Source organism: Amblyraja radiata, unplaced genomic scaffold, assembly GCF_010909765.2.
Source record: "Amblyraja radiata isolate CabotCenter1 unplaced genomic scaffold, sAmbRad1.1.pri S89, whole genome shotgun sequence".
Classification (NCBI taxonomy): domain Eukaryota; kingdom Metazoa; phylum Chordata; class Chondrichthyes; order Rajiformes; family Rajidae; genus Amblyraja; species Amblyraja radiata.
Window position 1 is genome coordinate 12,332,110 of NW_022630172.1, and position 20,093 is coordinate 12,352,202.

The following is a 20,093-nucleotide window of genomic DNA, read 5'->3' on the forward strand; positions in this document are numbered from 1 at the left end:
TGCTCTCTCTCTCACTCTCGGTCTAAGGTTAAGGGGGGACTTGATAGAGTTCTTTAAAATGATGAGAGGGATAGACAGAGTTGACGTGGATAAGCTTTTTCATTTGAGAGTAGGGAAGTTTCAAACAAGAGGACATGATTTGATAATGAAGGGACAAATGTCTAGGGGTAACATGAGGGGAGAACTTCTTACTCAGAGAGTGGTAGCTGTGTGGAATGAGCTTCCAGTGGAAGTGGTGGAGGCAGGTTCGATTTTATCATTTAAAAATAAATTGGAGAGGTATATGGATGGGAAAGGAATGGAGGGTTATGGTCTGAGTGCAGGTAGATGGGACGAGGTGAGAGTAAGTGTTCGGCATGGACTAGAAGGGCCAAGATGGCCTGTTTCCGTGGTGTAATTATTATATGGTTATATGGTCTCTCTCTTAGTCTCTCTCTCTGAGAACCTCTGTCTCTCTCTCTCTTTCTCACAGTCTCTCTCACTGCCTCTCTCTCTCTCGCTGTCTTTCTCTCTTTAACTTTCTCTCTCTCTGTTTCTCGCTGTCTCTCACTCTCACTGTCCCTCTCTCTGTCTGTCTGTCTGTCTGTCTGTCTGTCTGTCTGTCTGTCTGTCTGTCTGTCTGTCTGTCTGTCTGTCTGTCTGTCTGTCTGTCTGTCTGTCTGTCTGTCTGTCTGTCTGTGGCTCTCTCTGTCCCTGTATCTCTCTATCTCTCTCTGTGTCTCTCTTTGTCTCTCTTTCTCCCTGTCTGTCACTCTTTTCTTTCTCCCCCTCTCTCTTGCGCTGTCTCCCTTTGCTTATTGCTCTCTCTCTCCCCATGTCTCGCTCTCTCACTCCCCCCTCTCTCCGTATCTCTCTCCCTCTCCCTCTCTCTTTCTCTCTCTCTCTCTCTCTCTCGCTGTATCTGTACCTCTCTCTCTCCCTCTCTCACTGTCTTGTCTCTCTCTCTGACTCTCTCTCACTCTCTGTCTCTCTCTCGGTCTCATTCTGTACCTGCCTCTCTCCCTCGCTCTCTCTCCCTCTGTGTCTGTCTCTCTTTCCCCCTCTGTCACTCTCTCTGCTCTGTATGTCTGTGTCTGTCTCCCTCTCTGTCTTCCTCTCTGTCTCTCTCCCTCTCTCTCTGTCTCCCCCCTATCTCTCTCTCTGTACCTCTCTCACTCTCCCTCTCCCTCTGTCTCTTTCTGTCTCCCCCCTCTCTCTCTGTTTGTGTGTCTCTCTGTCCACTCTCCCTGTCTCTCTCTCTCCCTCTGTGTCTGTCTCTCTTTCTCTCCCCCTCTCTGTCTCTATCTCTCGGTTTCTGTCTCTCTCTCTCACACTCTGTATCTCTCTCTCTCACTGTCCCTCTGTCTCTGCCTCTCAGTCCGGACCGCTCCCACTCCCCTCATCCCCGGCACCTTGGCCGCCCTCTATTTCCGCTCACGTCCCCGTCTCTCCGTCCACAGCAACGGCCCGTAAACCCTGCAGGAGGGAACACAGAGGGTCAACAAGCTGGCACACCGGACATTATTGACGTGTCAACATTACTGGGGCCTGAAGGGGAGAGGGGTGGTCAATGTGGGGAGGGGAAGAGTGAGGGTCTGTGGGGCGGGGGGAAGTAGGGGAGGATAGGGGTTGAGGGGCGATGGGGTGAGTGGGAGAGGGGTGTGAGTGGGTGGGGGAAGCAAACTATGCTGTCTCACTCTCTCTCCCTGTTTCTCTCTCTCTCTCTCTCTCACTCTCTCTGCACTCTCTCTCTCTCCCTCTCTCTCACTGTCTCTCTCTTTCTCTCTCTTTCTCTCTCACTCTCCCTCCCTCTCCGTATCTCTCTCCCTCTCTCTCTCGCCCTGTCTCTCTTTCTCTGTCTCTATCCTCTGTCTGTCTGTCTCTCTCCCTCTCTGTCTCTTTCTGGGTGTGTCTCTCTCTCTGTCTCCCCCTCTATCTCTCTCTGTCTATCATTCTCTCACCTGAGGTAAATGTTATAAATCCACAGGGGAGCGGAATAAACCCAGTCTGGGGGGAAACTGAGGTAAATAATGTTAATAATAATCTGTCGCCCTGTCTCTCTCTTGCCCTCTCTCTTTCTCTGTCTCCCTTTCTGGTCTCTCTCTCTCTCTGTCTCTCTATCTCTCCCTCCCCTATGTCTGTCTGTCTCTCTCTGTCTGTGTCTCACTCTGTCCCACACTGTCTCTCTCCCTCTTTCTCTCTCTCTGACCCTGTCTGTCTCTCTCGCTCTCGCTGCCTCCCTCACTTTCTCTGTCTCACTCTGTCTCTCCCTATCTCACTGTGAGTCTGTCTCTCTCTCCCTCTCGCTGCCTCTCATTCTCTCTCTGTCTGTCTGTCTCTCACTCTCTTTCTGTTTCTCTCTGTCTCTCTCTCTCTCTTTCTGTCTCTCTCTCTCTCTCTCTGTCCCACTCTCCGTCTCTCACTCTCTCTCTCCCTCTCTGTCTCTGCCTCCCTCTCTCTCTGTCTCTCTTTCTGAGTCTATCTCTCTCTCTGCCACTCTCTGGCTCTCTCACTATCTGTCTATGGTCTCCCTGTCTCTCCCACCCTCTCCATCTGTCTCCCTCGCCCTCTCTCTGTCTCTCTCTGTCCCATTCTGTCGCTCAGACTGTCTCTCTCTCACACTCTCATTGTCTCTCTCCCTGTCTCCATTTCTCTTTCTCTCTTTGTCTGTCTCTCTCTCCCTTTCTCTGTCCCTCTCCCTCCGTCTCTCACTGTCTCTGACCGTCTCTCGCTCTCTCTGTCTCTTGCTGTCTGTCTGTCACTCTATCTATCTCGCTGCCTCTCTCTTTATCTTTCTGTCTCTCTCTCGCTGTCTCTCTCTCTCTCTCTCAGTCCGGACCGCTCCCGCTGCCCTCATCCCCGACACTACACCCCCACCAGATGGGGGGGGGGGGGCTCACCGGCAACCTGGCCGCCCTCAATGGCCGCTCACGTCCCCGTCTCTCAGTCCACAGCAACGGCTCCTAAACCCTGCAGGAGAGAACACAGGCGGTGAACAAGCTGGCAAACAGCACATTACTAATGTGGCAACATTACTGGTGCTTGAAGGTGGGGAAGAGGGTTGAGGGGAAAGAGTGAGGGAGGGGGTGAGAGAGCGTGAGTGGGGGAGGGGGTGGTGAGGGTGAGTTGGGGAGGGGGTGAGTTGGGGAGGGGGTGAGTGGGAGGGGGTGAGTGGGGGAGGGTGTGAGGGTGAGTGGGGTTAGTGGGGGTGTGGTGGTGAGTGGGTGAGTGGAGGAGGGTGTTAGTGGGGGAGGGGTTGAGTGGGAGTTGGGGAGGGGGGGATGGGTGAGTGGGAGGGTCGGGTAGGGGGTGAGTGGGGGAAACGAGCCCCCAACATTACACCTCGTCCACCACCACGGCGGCCGCTGCGCCACCATCAGCCCCCAGTGAGCGAGTTGTGTCCGTCTATGGCGGAGGGTGGGTCCCGGCTTCAACATCCCCCAGTGACGTCACGGTGCCGGGAGCGCGGTCAGTGAGTGAGTCTCCCGGTGCCGTGTGTGTGTGTGTGAGGAGGGGGGGGGGGAGGTGGACGGTGACGTGGAGCCGCCGCACCGACCTGGAGCCGTCGACCATCGGGGATCCGCGTCTCATCAACCGTCCGCCAACTGTCACTCGCCAGCCCGCCCTGCGCCGTGACGTCAACCAGCCCCGTCCGCCCTGCGCCGTGACGACTACCCAGCCGCCCGCCCTGCGCCGTGACGACAGCCCCCCCCGCCCGCCCTGCGCCGCGACGACTGCACCCCGTCCACCCTGCGTAGTGACGTCCATCTGTCCCCCCCCCCCCCACACCCTGCGCCGTGACGTCGCTCTTGTCCGCTCATCCTGCGCCGTGACGTCACCGCCAGTGCGAGGCCGTTGCTTCAGCAGGAAGCTGCGAGATGGCGGTTTGTTTTTAAATGTGAAGGCGCGGGACACAAAATGGCGACGGCGGCGGCGACTGTGGTTTCACATCCACTACATGATGATGATGATGATGTCATAGAGTGGAGACAGGCCCTTCACCCAGCGATGTGTGTGTGTGGGGGGGGGGGGGGGGGACACAAAGTGCTGGAGTTACTCAGCGGGTCAGGCAGCATCTGTGGAGAGAATGAATGAAATTCTGAATGGGTGACATTTTGGGTCGAGACCCTTTGCTTTAGTTCAGTTGAGAGATGTAGCAATGTTACAACATTTTGAGATTTAAAAAATCAAGTCTGCAATTTATCCCATCAGATAAAGCACAAAAAAAAGTTTAATTTGACACCTAATTCACTTTCATATCTTCAGTATTAAAGAAGTTATGGCCATTTTCATACTCGGGAATTAGCATCTTGTTCCCGATTGATTGTCCATTGACTTAACACAAAAGCTGTGATCGAGGACAGTGAAATGGCCATAACTTTCTTAAACATTAGGAGAACTGAAAGACATTTTCAGTTATTATAGATTGAAGCATTCTGAAACAACTATGAAACAATCTTACTTGGATGACCTGAAATTAAAGCATATAATTAGTTAGTTACCCAACTGTAGCTAATTACATAATTCAATTACTAGATCTAAACATCTATCCATTTCTTAAGAAAAGATTAACATTTTTAAATAGCCTAAGTGTCCAAATAACATTCACAAAGAATTCACAATAAAACATGATTTTAAAATCTCATTGACATTAATTTATAGGCCAAATGGAAGGAATTTAGTGTTCAATTGCTGTAAATTAATGGCCATTTAAATCAGCTTTCGAGTGGGATCCTGTGGAACGCACTGGTTTGGAACGTTCCCATTGCGGTGGATTTGTACCCCATATGCCCAGAAAAATACTGCGGGATTTAATGGGCCCCAAATTAGCTACTCGCAACATAAAACTTTGTATAAAGGGATCTTAAGAAGCCCTTTTTAATGTAAAAATAAACAACCTACCTTCCGTTGTCCCCTGTATGAGATCCGTCTCGTTGTCGGCGGTCGCGGGTTTAGAGGATAATTTTTAACTTATTATAACAATTAAATTAACCAATTAAGTTTAAAAATAGCCGCAGCGAAGAACCTCGCAGCGATTTTTCGTCAGCAACTAAGTAGGCTGAACAACCTCGATTTGAATAGCCTAGGGAAAATCGCGTTTAAAACCCGCCCCCGCTCAACGGCGCCAAAATCACGCACACGGGCTGGGGCAGACCTGCACCCCACTGCAGTTAGGTTTTGCAACATACCTATAAATATAGCCAATTAACTGACCTCAACTACCTTCTGTGGCAGAGAATTCCACAGATTCACCACTCTCTGTGTAAAAAATGATTTTCTCATCTCGGTCCTAAAAGACTTCCCTCTTATGCTTAAACTGTGACCCCTAGTTCTGGACTTCCCCAACATCGGGAACAATATTCCTGCATCTAGCCTGTCCAAATTGGCGGCGCGACCGGAGTTTGCAGCGACCTCTCCCAGTGAAAGTTCAGTGTTTTCGCGGTTGTCGCGGTTTTTTGGAACGAGTGGTGTGTATGAAGAGTGTGTGTCGGAGGAGAGAGTGTATGTGCGTAAGTACGAGCGGCAGGTCCTTTTAAAAATCGGCAACAAGGCTTCTTGTTGCAACATTACCTTGCGGAGCGTCCCGGTGGAGCTGACACTTCTGCGTCGCGCAGGCCCACGGAGGCGCGCAGGCCCATGGAGAACCGCGGCTGCACCCGCACCTGGAACAACGCTGGTGGGAAAACAACGCAAGCGGTGTAGCAGGGGGCAGAAGCGGGGGAAGCGCGCAGGAGCCTACGCTAGGCTAAACGCGAACCCTCACAAACCGGCAGTGCCTACAGTCATGTTGGCAAATGTCCGCTCCCTCGACAACAAGATGGACTACCTCAGAGCGTGGATAGCCTCCCAACGAAGCGTGAAGAACTGCTGTGTCTACGTCCTAACGGAGACCTGGCTGAATCAGAACATCACAGACGCTGCGATCCAGTTGGAGGGACTTATGCTATACAGAGCTGATAGAGTAGCTTCGCTAGCTGGTAAGGCAAGAGGAGGGGGACTGGCTGTGCATGTGAACAGATCATGGTGCCGGGATGCTGTGGTGATTTCCACTTACTGCTCACCCCATGTAGAGCTAATGACTATGAAATGCCGACCCTTCTACTTACCCAGGGAGCTAACGGCAGTCTTCATAACGGCCGTCTATGTACCACCGAGCGCGGACGTGAAGAATGCTATGACAGAGCTCTACAACAACATCAGTGAGCAGCAGAGGGAACATCCAGATGCTTTCTTCATGGCAGCTGGGGATTTCAACCAGGCAAGTCTTACATCTGTTCTGCCTAAATTCTACCAGCATGTGAACATTGCAACCAGGGGAAAGAACAAACTAGACCTGGTGTACACCAACATTAAAGATGCATATAAAGCAGCCCCCCTCCCCCATATCGGCAACTCTGACCACCTAGCGGTTATGCTCACACCTGCATACAGACCCAGGGTGAAACAGGACAGGCCAACGGTCAAAGAAGTCAGAACATGGCCACAGGGAGCTACCGCAACACTACAAGACTGTTTCGAAACCACACAGTGGGCCATTTTCAGAGAGGCAGCAACAGATGACAGTGGCATCAACCTCCAAGAATACACAGAATCCGTCATCGGATACATCAATAAATGCATTGATGATGTAACGGTGGTCAAACCCGTCAGGAGGCGTGCCAATCAGAAACCTTGGCTAACTGGGGAAGTGTGTTCCCTACTGAGAATCCGGAATGCTGCGTTCAAATCTGGGGACAACGCAGCATTCAAACTGGCAAGGAGTAACCTATCCCGGGGGATCAGGGAAGCGAAGAGGCTGTATGGGCAAAAACTTAATAGCCACTTCGAAAATGACAAAGACACACGTCGCTTGTGGCAGGGATTTCATACCATCACTGACTACAAGCCCCCCCCCCCCCCCCACGCTGCGGATATGCCAAAACGACCCCTCTCTACCAGATGAACTGAACGAGTTCTACGCACGGTTTGAGGTTAAAAACAGCACCCAGACACGTGCACTACTGCCATCTCACAGTGACCAGTCGCTTAGGCTGTCCGCAGCCGGAGTTAAAAAGGCCTTTGCCAGCATCAATCCACGCAAAGCTGCAGGGCTGGACAACATTCCTGGATGCGTTTTAAGAGACTGCGCCGAGCAACTGAAAGATGTCTTCACAGACATTTTTAACATCTCACTCAGCCAGGCAGTAGTGCCCAACTGTCTTAAGAGCGCCACCATCGTCCCTGTCCCGAAGAAACCAAACCCAGCCTGCCATAATGACTTTCGACCAGTGGCTCTAACACCCATAGCAATGAAGTGTTTTGAGCGACTGGTTATGCAGCACATCAAAAAGAGTCTACCTGCCGACCTAGACCCACTGCAGTTCGCCTACAGATCCAACCGATCCACAGAGGACGCAGTCTCAACAGCACTGAACCTCGTACTGTCACACCTTGATCGGAAAAATACTTACGCCAGGATCCTCTTCATAGACTTCAGCTCTGCGTTTAACACAATCATTCCGCAGCAGCTGGTGAAGAAGTTGGAGCTATTGGGGGTTGATGCTGGCACATGTAACTGGGTCCTGAAGTTTCTATCACAACGGCAGCAGACAGTCAGGGTGGGCAGTAGGACATCAAAAACCATAGCCGTGAGCACTGGCTCGCCCCAAGGCTGTGTCATAAGCCCCCTGCTGTTTAGTCTGCTCACACACGACTGTACTGCTAGACTCAATAACAACTTCATCAACAAGTTCGCTGATGACACAACAGTGGTGGGTCTCATCAGTGACAATGATGAGTCGGCGTACAGGATGGAGGTGGAGCTGCTCACAGGATGGTGCAAATCCCACAATCTCATTCTCAACGTGGGAAAAACTAAGGAGATGGTGGTTGACTTCAGGAGGGCGGGAAAACAACACCATACACCTCTGCACATCGATGGAGCTGATGTGGAAAGGGTCAGCAGCGTGAAGTTCCTAGGACTCCACCTGGCAGATGACCTGATGTCCACAACCATCACCACAGCACTGGTCAAGAGAGCCCAGCAGCGACTACACCCTCTCCGAAGACTACGTAAAGCAGATCTCCCCATTACACATCTACGAACTTTTTATAGGGGGACAATCGAGAGCACATTAACCAACGGCATCACTTCCTGGTTCGGGTGCTGCAAAGCGTACGAACGGCACCAACTTGACAGGATTGTGAAGACCGCCAGCAGGATTATTGGTGCTCCACTCCCTTTCTTGCTGGACATATACAGGAAGAGATGTATCAACAGAGCCATCTCCATCATCAAAGACCCCTACCACCCATCGCATCACATATTCTCCATCCTGCCATCTGGGAAGAGGTACAGGAGCATTAGCTGCAAAACCAGCAGGATGCTCCTCAGCTTCTTCCCGCAGGCTATAAGACTGTTAAACGGACTTTGCCCCCTGCCAAAGTATCGCGCACCAACCACCAACCTGGACAGAGCCACTGTCGTGCCGCTGCCGATCGGAACGCCTGTTGATATTTAGTTGAGAGTAGTGTTAAACTTGTTCATGATATATGTATTTTTATTTCTATTTATTTTTATTATTTTACTGCACACTGAATGGACACTGGTTTGAGTAACGTTTTTTTGTTTCCTCTGGGTATGTGAGTACTCAGGAAAATAACAATAAAGATATACAATACAATACAACAATACAATTGTTCAACGTACCCGACAAAGAGGCAGGCGTAGCTGGAGCCCATGCGTGTGCCCATAGCAACGCCTTGTGTTTGGAGGAAATGGGAGAAGTCAAACGTAAAGTTGTTGAGGGTGAGGACCAACTCCGCTAGGCGGAGGAGGGTGTAAGTGCCTGGGTATAGATGGGGGGAGAGAGGAGGAGGGGGGAAGAGAGAGGGATCGGGGGGAAGAGAGGGGGAGGGGTTGAAGAGAGGGGAGGGGGGGAGAGAGGGGGGGCGGAGGTTAACCGGCTGGAGCGTTTTGTCGGCGGGGGCGTCGAAAGCTGGAGCCGCCCAGGAGCGAGTGTATTACAGTTGTGGGGCCCGGGAGCGAGTGTATTACAGTTGTGGGGCCCGGGAGCGAGTGTATTACAGTTGTGGGGCCCGGGAGCGAGTGTATTACAGTTGTGGGGCCCGGGAGCGAGTGTATTACAGTTGTGGGGCCCGGGAGCGAGTGTATTACAGTTGTGGGGCCCGGGAGCGAGTGTATTACAGTTGTGGGGCCCGGGAGCGAGTGTATTACAGTTGTGGGGCCCGGGAGCGAGTGTAATACAGGTATAGGTTGCTCCTCGCCCGGGAGCGTTTCACACACACACACCGCCCAACTCGCAGTCGTTTCGTTGACACCCGCTCCCCCCGCTGCCCGCTCTTCCCCGCTGCCCGCTCTTCCCCGCTGCCCCCCCCCCCCCGCTCTTCCCCGCCGATCCCCGCTGCCCGCTCTTCCCCTCCCCTGCTGTGTGTGTGTGTGGGCGGGGCCAGAGCGCGTGTGTGTGGGCGGGGCCATAGCGCCTGCGTGTGTGTGTGGGCGGGGCCAGAGCGCGCGCGTGTGTGTGTGTGGGCGGGGCCATAGCGCATGCGTGTGTGGGCGGGGCCAGAGCGCGCGTGTGTGTGGGCGGGGCCATAGCGCCTGCGTTTGTGTGTGGGCGGGGCCAGAGCGCGCGTGTGGGCGGGGCCAGAGCGTGTGTGTGTGTGTGGGCGGGGCCATAGCGCGTGTGTGTGGGCGGGGCCAGAGCGCGGGGGTAACGGCGCGAGGCCCAGTGACGTCAACACCCCCCCCCCACCAACTGTCAACGCTCCCGCGCTCCCTCAGCCGTTGACGCCCGTTATTTCCCGCCATCCCTCCCGCTCGCGTTTCCAGAACGTTCTTCCCCAACGGCCGTCCATTCGGGCTTCGCTTCTCCACAACGATCACCTCCCTCCCTTCCTCCAGCAGCCGCAGCGTCGCCTCACCTGGAGCCTGGACTCTGCTTCACTGGGCCTGAAGCCTCCACGCTGCTCACTCCCACTCTCCTGGGCTTCACTGCGCTGGTTCCTAGAGCTAGTCTGCCCAGCCTTGTTAACCCCAGTGGCTGGTCCACTGAGTCTTCCCCATCCCCCTCTAACTATGTGACGGACCCCTGCATTTACCCCCCCACACTGCAGCCCTCTCACCCCCTGACCACCCACCCCCTGACCACCCACACATCGCCTCCATCGCCCCCAGTCCACCCACCCACCCACCTGCCTTCCGCCGGCCCCAATCCCCATCCCTGCCGGGTGTTCACCATCCCCCCCCCCCCCCCCCGACCTCCCCCACACCCAACGGTCTGTCCTCAGCAAAGGTCTCACCTTTGTCCCCCTCCGTCCCCACCTCAATGTAGCAATGTTACAACATGTTGGGATTTTAAACATCAAGTCTGTAATTTATCCCATCAGATAAAACATAAAAATAAGTTTAATTTGTCACCTAATTCACTTTCATATTTTTTAAGTATTATAAAAGTTATGGCCATTTTCATACTCGGAAATCAGCATCTTGTACCCTATTGCTTTTCCATTGACTTAACACCAAAGCTGTGATCGAGGACAGTCAAAAGCCCATAGCTTTCTTAAAAATTAAGAGAACTAAAAGAAATGTTCAGTTATTATTGATTGAAACATTCTGAAACAAATATGAAACAATCTTACTTGGATGACCTGAAATTAAAGCACATAATTAGTTAGTTACCCAATTGTAGCTAATTACATAATTCAATTACTAGATCTAAACATCAGCCATTTCTGAAGAAAAGATCAACATTTTTAAATAGCCTAAGTGTCCAAATAACATTCACACAATAATTCACTTTGGCGCCTTCGAGAGGGGGGCGGGTTTAAAATGTCGTTTCCTCCAGGCTGTTTAAATTGATGTTCATCAGCCTGTTTAATTGCTCAAGAAAAATCGCTCCGACTGCCGTTCTCTGCACTTATTTTTAAACTAAGTTGGATAATTTAAGTGTTAGAGTAAATGAAAAATCAAACGCTACCCATTCCTTCTCTCCACAGATGCTGCCTGACCTGCTGAGTTACTCCAGCACTTTGTCATAGAGTGATACATCGTTGGAAAGAGACCCTTCTGCCCCTCTCAAACATACACTCCTAGATCCCTCGGCCCCACACAGCGCCCCGCCATTCAGTGAAGATCCTGCCCTGGTTTGACTTCCTAAACGGCAACACCCTCCCCACCCCTAAACAATGTGACCTCCTCCCTGTGGCTCCCTGCCCCTTACCCCGGCCGCCTCCTGCTCCTTACCCCCTTTGCTCCTTCCCCCTCCTCCCGACCCTCAACATTTCCCTGCCACCCATTCATCCCCCTCGGCACCAAACCCACTCCACCTTGAATCCCTTCCCCTTCCCTTTGTCCCTGCTCCCCCCCCCCCCCGCTACTCACTACACCCCTTTTCCAACCCCCAGACTCTCACCCCCTCCCCTGGACTGTCTCCTCTCTCTCTCTGAACCTCCCCTTATTCCTGCCCCTCTCAGCCTCCCACCGCTCAGATATCTCTCCCCCCTCTCTATCTCTCCCTTCTCTCTCCACCCATCAATCTCTCACTCTGCCCCTCTCTCTCCCCCTCTCTCTCCACCCCTCCCTCTCCTCAATCTCTCTCTCTCCCTCCCCACACACTCTCACCACCCCTCTCGCTCCCTCTCCATCCCTCTCGCCATCTCCTATCTCCCTCCCCACTCTCTATCTCTCTCTCTCCCCTCCCCACACTCTCCCCGCTCCATCTCTCTCTCTTGTTCTCTCCCTCTCTCTATCCCATTCTCTCTCCCCACCATCTCTCTTGTTTTCTCCCTCTCCCCCCTTTCTCCACCTCTTTCTCTCTCACTCTACCCCTCTTTCTCCCTCTCTCTTTCTCTCTCTCTTTTGCTCTCTTTACCTCTATCTCTCCCTCTCTTTCTCTCTCCCTCCCTCTCTCTCTCTATTTATCTCCCCCTCTCCCTCTCTCTCTCCCCCTCCCTCTCTCCCTCCCTCTCTCTCTCTATTTATCTCCCCCTCTCTCTCTCCCCCTCTCTCCCCCTCCCTCTCTCCCTCTCTCTCTCTCTCTATTTATCTCCCCCTCTCCCTCTCTCTCTCCCTCCCTCTCTCTCTCTCTCTCTCTCTCTCTCTCTCTTTCTCTCTCCCTCTCTCTCTCAATTTTCAATTAAAAAACTTTATTGGCATGATAAAAAACATTGTTATATTGCCAAAGTATAAAACATGGCATACATATTTGAAATGCATAAGTATAAATATAAGTATACAATGCATGGATAGATATGACCCTGTACATAAACTCACAATAGACCTATAGCCCTTTATTTATACTACACGTTCTTGCAGCTGTAAGCAGTACAACACAATAGCAAGTTTAGCAATGCAATATTAATTTCTTAGTGTTAGTTAATGTCAATTAATGTGTACGTACATATGTACATGTTGGTCATTCACCGTCTCTCAGGTTGTGGCATGCTGTTACGTATTGTGCACCAAGATGTGCCGTATTTCCTTCGCCAAGGATTATTCTTAGTTTTGATGTATCATCTAGTTCTTTAAAATCAGAGGTTGCCACTGAGTTTGTCAAAGTATGCTTTCCTTGTTTTGTCAAATTTATTGCATTTTAGGAGGAAGTGCATCTCTGTTTCAACCTCATCTGTCAAACAGTGGCCGCATATTCTGTTTTCTCTTGGTTGCCAGAATCTCTTCTGTCTTCCTTTTTCAACTGCCAAATAGTGGTCACTTAACCTGTATTTGGTGAGGGTCTGTCTCTGCTTTATGTCTCTGCCAGTTGAGAGAAGTCTGCCAATTTATAATCTCTTTTTAGGGAACGGCAACATTCTAATCTGCTTTGGCTTTTGGTTTCTTTATCCCAATGTTCCAAGTACGTTTCTTTACATTGTTTGATAATTTGGTTCACTCTAACTGGTGATTGGGGGTCAGTATTGATCTGGGGCCGGTCAGGGTTTAACTGGATAGGGTTTAACTAAATAGGGTTAGTTAGTCTCAGTACCAACTGACACAGGGAACTCTTTTCTGGGTTCCCCTCTCTCTCTCTCTCTCTCTCTCTCTCTTCCTCTCCCTCCCTCCTCACACTCTCTCTCTCTCCCGCACCTCTCTCTCTCTGTTCCAATCTCTCTGCTCTCTCCTCACACCATCTTTCTCTCTCTCCCTCTCTCTCTCTTGTTCTCCTCCTCTATTTTTCTCCCCTCACTCTCTCTCTCTCTTTTGTTCTCTCCCCTTCCCCCTCTCTCTCTCTCTTTCCCTCTCTCTCTTTCTCTCTCCCTCTCTCTCACTGTCCACTGCCCCGCTCAAAGGTTATAGAGTAGGGCATGAGCCCCGAAATGACGTCTCTGTTCGGGCCAAGATGGAGCCGACCCGCACTGGACGGTGAGAGAGAGGGAGTGAGAAAGAGAGTGAGGTGGAGGGAAAGAGAGAGGGAGGGAAAGAGGGAGAGGGGGAGAGAAGGGGAAAGGGAGAGGGAAAAGAGAGGGAGATGGAGGGAAATAGAGAGGGAGAGAGGGAGAAAAAGAGTGGGGGGAGGGAGAGAACAAGAGAGAGATAGATAGATAGAGAGAGGGAGAGAGAGAAAGATGGTGTGAGGAGAGAGGGGAGAGATATAAACAGAGAGAGATAGGGGCGGGAGAAAGAGAGTGAGAGAGGGAGGGAGAGGGAGGGAGGAAGAGATGCAGAGAGAGATAAAGAGGGAGAGGGAGTGGGAGAGAGGGAAAGAGACAAAAAGACAGAGAGAGATTGAGTAGAGAGATGGATAGAGAGAGGGAGAGAGGGGGAGGAAGAGAGAGGGAAGGAGAGAGAGAGAGAGAGAGAGAGAAGGGACGGAGAGAGAGAGAGAGGGAGAGAGAGTGTGGGGACGGAGATAGGAGGGGGGTGAGAGAGATAGGAGCGGTGGAGAGAGAGAGAGTGTGGGGAGGGAGAGAGATGGATTGCGTAGAGAGAGAGCGAGAGAGGGTAGAGAGACAGAGAGGGAGAGAGAGAGGGGCAGAGATATAGAAGGGTGGAGAGATAAGGGAGGGAGAGACAGAGAGGGTGGGAGTTGAGGAGAGAGAGTTCAGAAGGGAGAGAGAAATCTGAGCGGTGGGGGCTGAGAGGGCAGGAATAAGGGCAGAGGTTCAGAGAGAGAGAGAGAGAGAGAGGAGAGTCTGGGGTAGGGAGGGAGGGGGTGAGAGCCTGGGGGTTGGAAAAGGTGAGTAGCGGGGTGGGGGACAGGGAACAAAGGGAGGGGGAGGGATTTAAGGGGAGTGGGTTTGTTGCCGAGGGGGATGAAGGGATGTACAAGAGAGAGAGAGAGAGAAGGGGGGCGAAGCGGGGAGGAAGGAAGGTCAGCGCTCTCGGACAACATCGCCCGTTGCCTTGGCCGTTGGGAATTCCTCCCCACCGCCTCCTTCCTCCGTCAGCCAACGGTGCCGAGTGGTGCAGCTCAAAGATCCTATAGCTATAGTATATTTGGTGCAGCTGCTTCAGAAGTGTCGGAGCGAATGACGGGTCCCGCACAGCGGCTCCATCACCAACTCCTCCCTGATAGCGGCCGCTGCTTGCAAACCCGCTAACGGGATAACCGCTTTCAAAACAAACGCTCCCGCACACCGAGGCCTGTCTCTCCTCCCGGCCTCGGCATGCGGGAGTTTTTTTTTAAAGCGCCGGGTAGTAGCTTTGCAAGCAGCGGCCGCTATCAGGGCGGGAGGAGGAGGAGATGGAGCCGCTATCGCTGCCGCTGCTGTCGCTGTGCGGGACCATCATTCGCTGCGACCCTTCGTCACCACGCACCTAGTATCTTTCTCACGCAATACAGTCGTCACCGCCGACACAAAACGTTGCGTTCCTTGTCTCCATAGATGCTGCCTGACCCGTGGAGTTACTACAGTTTTTTGTGTCTATCTTCGGTACAAACCAGTATCTGGTTCCCAAGCCGGGCAAAATGACTCGGCGTTTAGTTGCCCGGCGGTGCTTTGAGTGGTCAATGGCACCCGGGCAACCGTTAATTTAGAGCCCTGTATATTAATAAATTGATAAATCCGGACCAAACGGGGTTTATACCTAAAAGACAATCATCTAACAATTTGAGACGCCTTTTTAATATAATGTATTCATACAAAACGGAAAAGGAAGACTTATCAGTTATATCTCTGGATGCAGAGAAAACATTTGTTCAGGTAACCATATAACAACAAACCATATAACAATTACAGCACGGAAACAGGCCATCTCGGCCCTACAAGTATAATAAAATATTTATAAATATTTTGTTTTTTATAGGGACAGTGCATATTAATTAACATTTTGCATGTAAATATGCGAGATTGTAGCCAATCAGTAGCTAATTTCCGTCTCTAGTCCCAGGCAAAGATAGATGAAGCGTCTTGCCCAAGGACACAACGACAGTACACACTCCAAGCAGGATTCGAACCGGCCACCTTCAGGTTGCCAGCCGAACACTTAACCCATTGTGCCATCTGTCGTCCTTGATGAAGTACGTGCCAAACATCTTTTTTCCCTTTGTCCCACCTGCCTGCACTCATACCATAACCCTCCATTCCCTTCTCATCCATATGCCTATCCAATTTACTTGTAAATGATACCAACGAACCTGCCTCCACCACTTCCACTGGAAGCTCATTCCACACAGCTACCACTCTCCGAGTAAAGAAGTTCCCCCTCATGTTACCCCTAAACTTCTGTCCCTTAATTCTGAAGTCATGTCCTCTTGTTTGAATCTTCCCTATTCTCAAAGGGAAAAGCTGATCCACATCAACTGTCTATCCCTCTCATCATTTTAAAGACATCTATCAAGTCCCCCCTTAACCTTCTGTGCTCCAGAGAATAAAGACCTAACTTATTCAACCTTTCTCTGTAACTTAGTTGTTGAAACCCAGGCAACATTCCAGTAAATCTCCTCAGTACTCTCTCTATTTTGTTGATGGAGATAGGTAGAATGGCAATATTTATACAAAGTACTCCAAAAATTTAATATGGGAGAGAATTTTATCAGATGGGTTAAATTACTATATGATAAACCAATGGCAAGAATACTAACTAATAATATGTTATCTCCAAAATTTCAATTATCGAGGGGCAATAGGCAGGGTTGTGTTTTATCACCCCTGCTATTTGCACTTTGCTATATTTGCTATAGAGCTGCTTGCTGAAAAGATAAGAAGGCATCCGGATATTCAGGGATATAATACTAAGGATACTAGTAATAAAATATCACTTTATGCAGATGATATACTTTTATATATTACAAACTCCCAAAATGCAAGATGGCGCCGGTGTGTGTGGCTGCTCGTCTGTCGCTCTGTCTGTGTTTGGTGTTTTTCCTTGGCACTCTACAGGTAAAGTCTCTGCTGGTGTACGACCGTCAATCTCTCCAAGATCTACGACATAATGTCGGTGCGTTTGAATATAATACCCTGCCACCGTTCTTACCCGGAATCTCGACTCACCTGGACTGGGCCTTGCCTCGAAGGAAGCGTCGCCTTCGCCGTGGAAAGCGCGGCGGTCGACTGGTGAGTTTTAGACTGGGTGCGCCCGGGCGCGGCCATCAGCAGCTCCCTTGTCAGCGACTTCTTCGTGGGCCTCGCCTTCGGGGTCTCCAGCCCGGTGCTTCTCAGCTGCCACCGGATCAACTCCTCCCGGAAGGTGTAGAGGGCTGCCCGCCTGCTACGGCCCGGAAAACTGGCCGGACACGCCGCCTCGGAGGGGACGGGGGCGGTCGCCGGGTGTGCCGGCTGCTTCAGGTTGCTCCTTTCTCCCCCCCCCCCCCTACCCTCTTACGATCGGAGGCTGCAGCGGGACCGGCTCCGCTCCCCCTGCTCTCCTCGGCCCCGCCATCGCGGGGTGAATATCCGGAACCTGCGGACACTGCCCCGGGCTCCCCGATCTGCAGACCTAAAGAGTCCATCACCTTCCCGGGTTGGCCTGGTGAACGCCAGATCGCTGGCAAACAAAACTTTTATTTTGAGGGATTTCTTCTGCTCCCGGCCCCTGGACTTCCTCTGTGTGACAGAGAATTGGATCGGTCCTGGTGAGTGCAGCGCTTTTACTGAACTTTTGCAGGCGGGCTGCTCTTATTTCAACTCGCCACGGATGTCGGGCCGTGGAGGTGGAATTGCAGTCATTTATAAAAGCAATTTTAAATTCAAACAGTGCACTGCATTATCAACGTTCTCCAGCTTTGAGGCTACTTTATTTGAGGTGGGTCGCTCCGACACGGTGCTTTGTGCTGTCATCTACCGACCCCCCAAATACCACAAGGACTTTGTGACTGACTTTTCTGAGTTTCTGGCTGGGATTATGCCCAACTATGACCGTATCCTTATGGTTGGGGATTTTAACATACACGTGTGCTGTCCTGATAAGCCGTTGGCGAAGGACTTTTTAAGTCTTATTGATTCTTTTAATTTTGTGCAGTGTGTGTCTGGTCCCACACACGAACATGGACATACATTGGACCTTGTTCTCTCCTATGGCTTGCCTGTATTAAACTTGGAGGTCTGTGATAGTGTGTTTTCTGATCACATGCCTGTACTATTTGATGTTGGTTTTTCCAGTGCTGCAGTTAGACCTGTAGCGTCTGCTCGGCGCTGTATGTCCTTTAACACTTCTGCTGCTGGCCAATTCTCTGCTGCTTTTGATCAGCTCTGTGCCCCCTCTGCGTCCACTCCCCTTGGTACGGAGGAGATTAGTTCTTGGTTCCACTCCTCCTGCACAACTATACTGGACTCTGTGGCTCCTTTAAAAACTTTGCAGCCCAGAGCTAAACCCGAGCCTTGGTTCAGTGACGCAACTCGTACAGCTCGACGGGAGTGTCGCAGAGCTGAACGAAAGTGGAAGAAGGACAGGCTGCAGGTTTCATCGCAAATCCTAAAGGACAGCTGGCGAAATTACCAAAATACTGTTAAAGAGGCCAAAAGATATTACCTGTCTAATATAATAGTGTCTAAGCGTCACGACCCACGTGTGTTATTCAAAACTATTGATTCTGTTTTAAATGCCCCACAGCCTGTTTGCTTGGAAGCATCGTCCGATTTGTGCAATGACTTCCTGCACTTCTTTCTCAATAAGGTTGTTTCTATAAGGGCTCTCATCTCAGCTCCTGCCTCTGACCCCTCTGTTCCGGCCCCATGCCTGGTGGCATTTGATAAGTTTGTGCCTCTGACATTGTCGGGTCTAGAGGATGTGGTTAGGCATATTAAGCCGTCGGGTTCCCCTTGTGATGCTGTCCCTCCACTTCTTTTTAAAGAGGTTTTCCCGAGTATAGGGCAGTCGGTTCTTGCCATCATAAACAGTAGCTTGTGTTCTGGGGTTGTCCCCATAAATTTTAAACATGCTGTAGTGCAACCACTACTTAAGAAACCAGGCCTGGATCAAACTGATCTGGCCAATTTTAGGCCGATCTCCAAGTTGCCTTTAACTCTAAGATCATGGAGAAAGTAGTTTATGCTCAGCTGAAACTCTTCCTGGATGAGCACAATATTCGGGAGGTTTTCCAGTCTGGATTCAAGGCTATGCATAGCATAGAGTCGGCTCTGCTAAGGGTCTTCAACGACATCCTCCTGGCAAACGACTCTGGTAATTATGTGGTTCTTGTCTTGCTGGACCTATCTGCCGCCTTAGATACAGTGGACCATGGAATTTTAATTTCCCGATTACAGCACCAAGTGGGCATTTGTGGCAGTGCCCTGGGATGGTTCAGGTCCTATCTGGCAGACAGAACCATGCGTGTAAGCCTTGCTGGCTTTGAATCCTCATCCACTCCCTTGGCATATGGGGTTCCACAGGGCTCAATTTTAGGGCCCCCGCTCTTCTCTTTATACCTACTTCCTCTGGGCTCAATTTTAAGAAGGCATGGCATCTCCTTTCACTTTTATGCAGATGATAGCCAGTTATATATGCCACTCAGAAAAGAAGACGACTATTCTCTAAAATCACTTCTGTCTTGTCTTGAGGACATTAAGTCCTGGATGGCCTTAAACTTTCTGGGACTTAATGAAGAGAAGACAGAGGTGATTTTGTTTGGCCCCAATGGCTGCCGTGAACCTCCCTTTGTTGACTTGGGTCCACTGGCATTGTCTGTAAAGCCAACCGTTTTGAACCTGGGTTTTAGGATGGATGGTGATTTTAAACTAGATAAACAAATAGGCGCGGTGGTTAAGTCCAGCTTCTTTCACCTAAGGAAGCTCGCAAAGGTGAAGCCCATTCTCGAGCGGCAGCATTTTGAAACAGTAATCCATGCCTTTATTACCTCTAGGCTGGATTACTGTAACGCACTCTACTCTGGAGTCGCACGAGCTTCATTGGCTCGTCTCCAGCTTGTTCAAAATGCTGCCGTTCGACTTTTGACCGGAACTCGAAAGAGGGAGCACATTACGCCAATTTTGGCCTCCCTTCACTGGCTCCCAGTGCACTTTCGAGTTCATTTCAAAATTATTTTATTTGTTTTTAAATCATTGAATGGGCTCGCCCCGCTTTACCTCTCTGAGCTGCTCCACCTATATGCTCCTGCCCGGTGCCTCAGGTCAGCTGATCAGCTGCTCCTTGAGGTACCAAGGTCTAAGCGGAAGCTCAGAGGGGATAGAGCCTTTTCTGTTGCTGCTCCGGCACTCTGGAACACCTTGCCGCTGCACATCAGACAGGCCCCCTCACTGTCCATCTTCAAATCCTCCCTAAAAACACATTTTTATTCTTTGGCTTTCGACACTGGCTGAGGCATTGCTCCTGTTCTTAGTGCTTTTAATGTCTTTTAATTTTTAGTGTGTTTTTTATAGTCCTTCGTTTTACGGTTTTTAATGGTTTTTAATTGTTTGTAATAGCTTTTTGTCCATGAGTTCTCATGTACAGCACTTTGTGGCAACTGCAGTTGTTTAAAGTGCTTTATAAATAAAGTTATTATTATTATTAAACAAGCATCCCGAATCTATTAAATCTAATAGAGGAATTTGTCTCTTTCTCCGGTTATAGAATAAATTGGAATAAATTGGAATAAAAGTGAAATTATGCCATTAAAACCCCAGAAAGCGAATCACCTATTAAAATTTCCATTTAAAATTGCAACGGAAAAATTTAAGTATTTGGGTATTCAAGTTACTAGAAGATATAAATTTAACGCTAATTTTATACCATTATT

At 50.5% G+C, this 20,093-nt stretch overlaps 1 protein-coding gene across 1 annotated transcript; it reads left to right on the plus strand.

The window, feature by feature from the left end:
- Positions 1-5,764: 5,764 nt before the first annotated feature.
- Positions 5,765-19,635, plus strand: LOC116969609 (the record flags this gene model as incomplete). Its single annotated transcript, XM_033016440.1, is given in 6 exon segments — positions 5,765-5,957; positions 6,051-6,238; positions 16,300-16,473; positions 16,613-17,287; positions 18,188-18,377; positions 18,380-19,635. Coding segments are annotated over 6 exon segments (2,676 nt in total), but the record flags the coding sequence as incomplete, so codon positions are not given.
- Between the last annotated feature and the right edge of the window lie 458 nt (positions 19,636-20,093).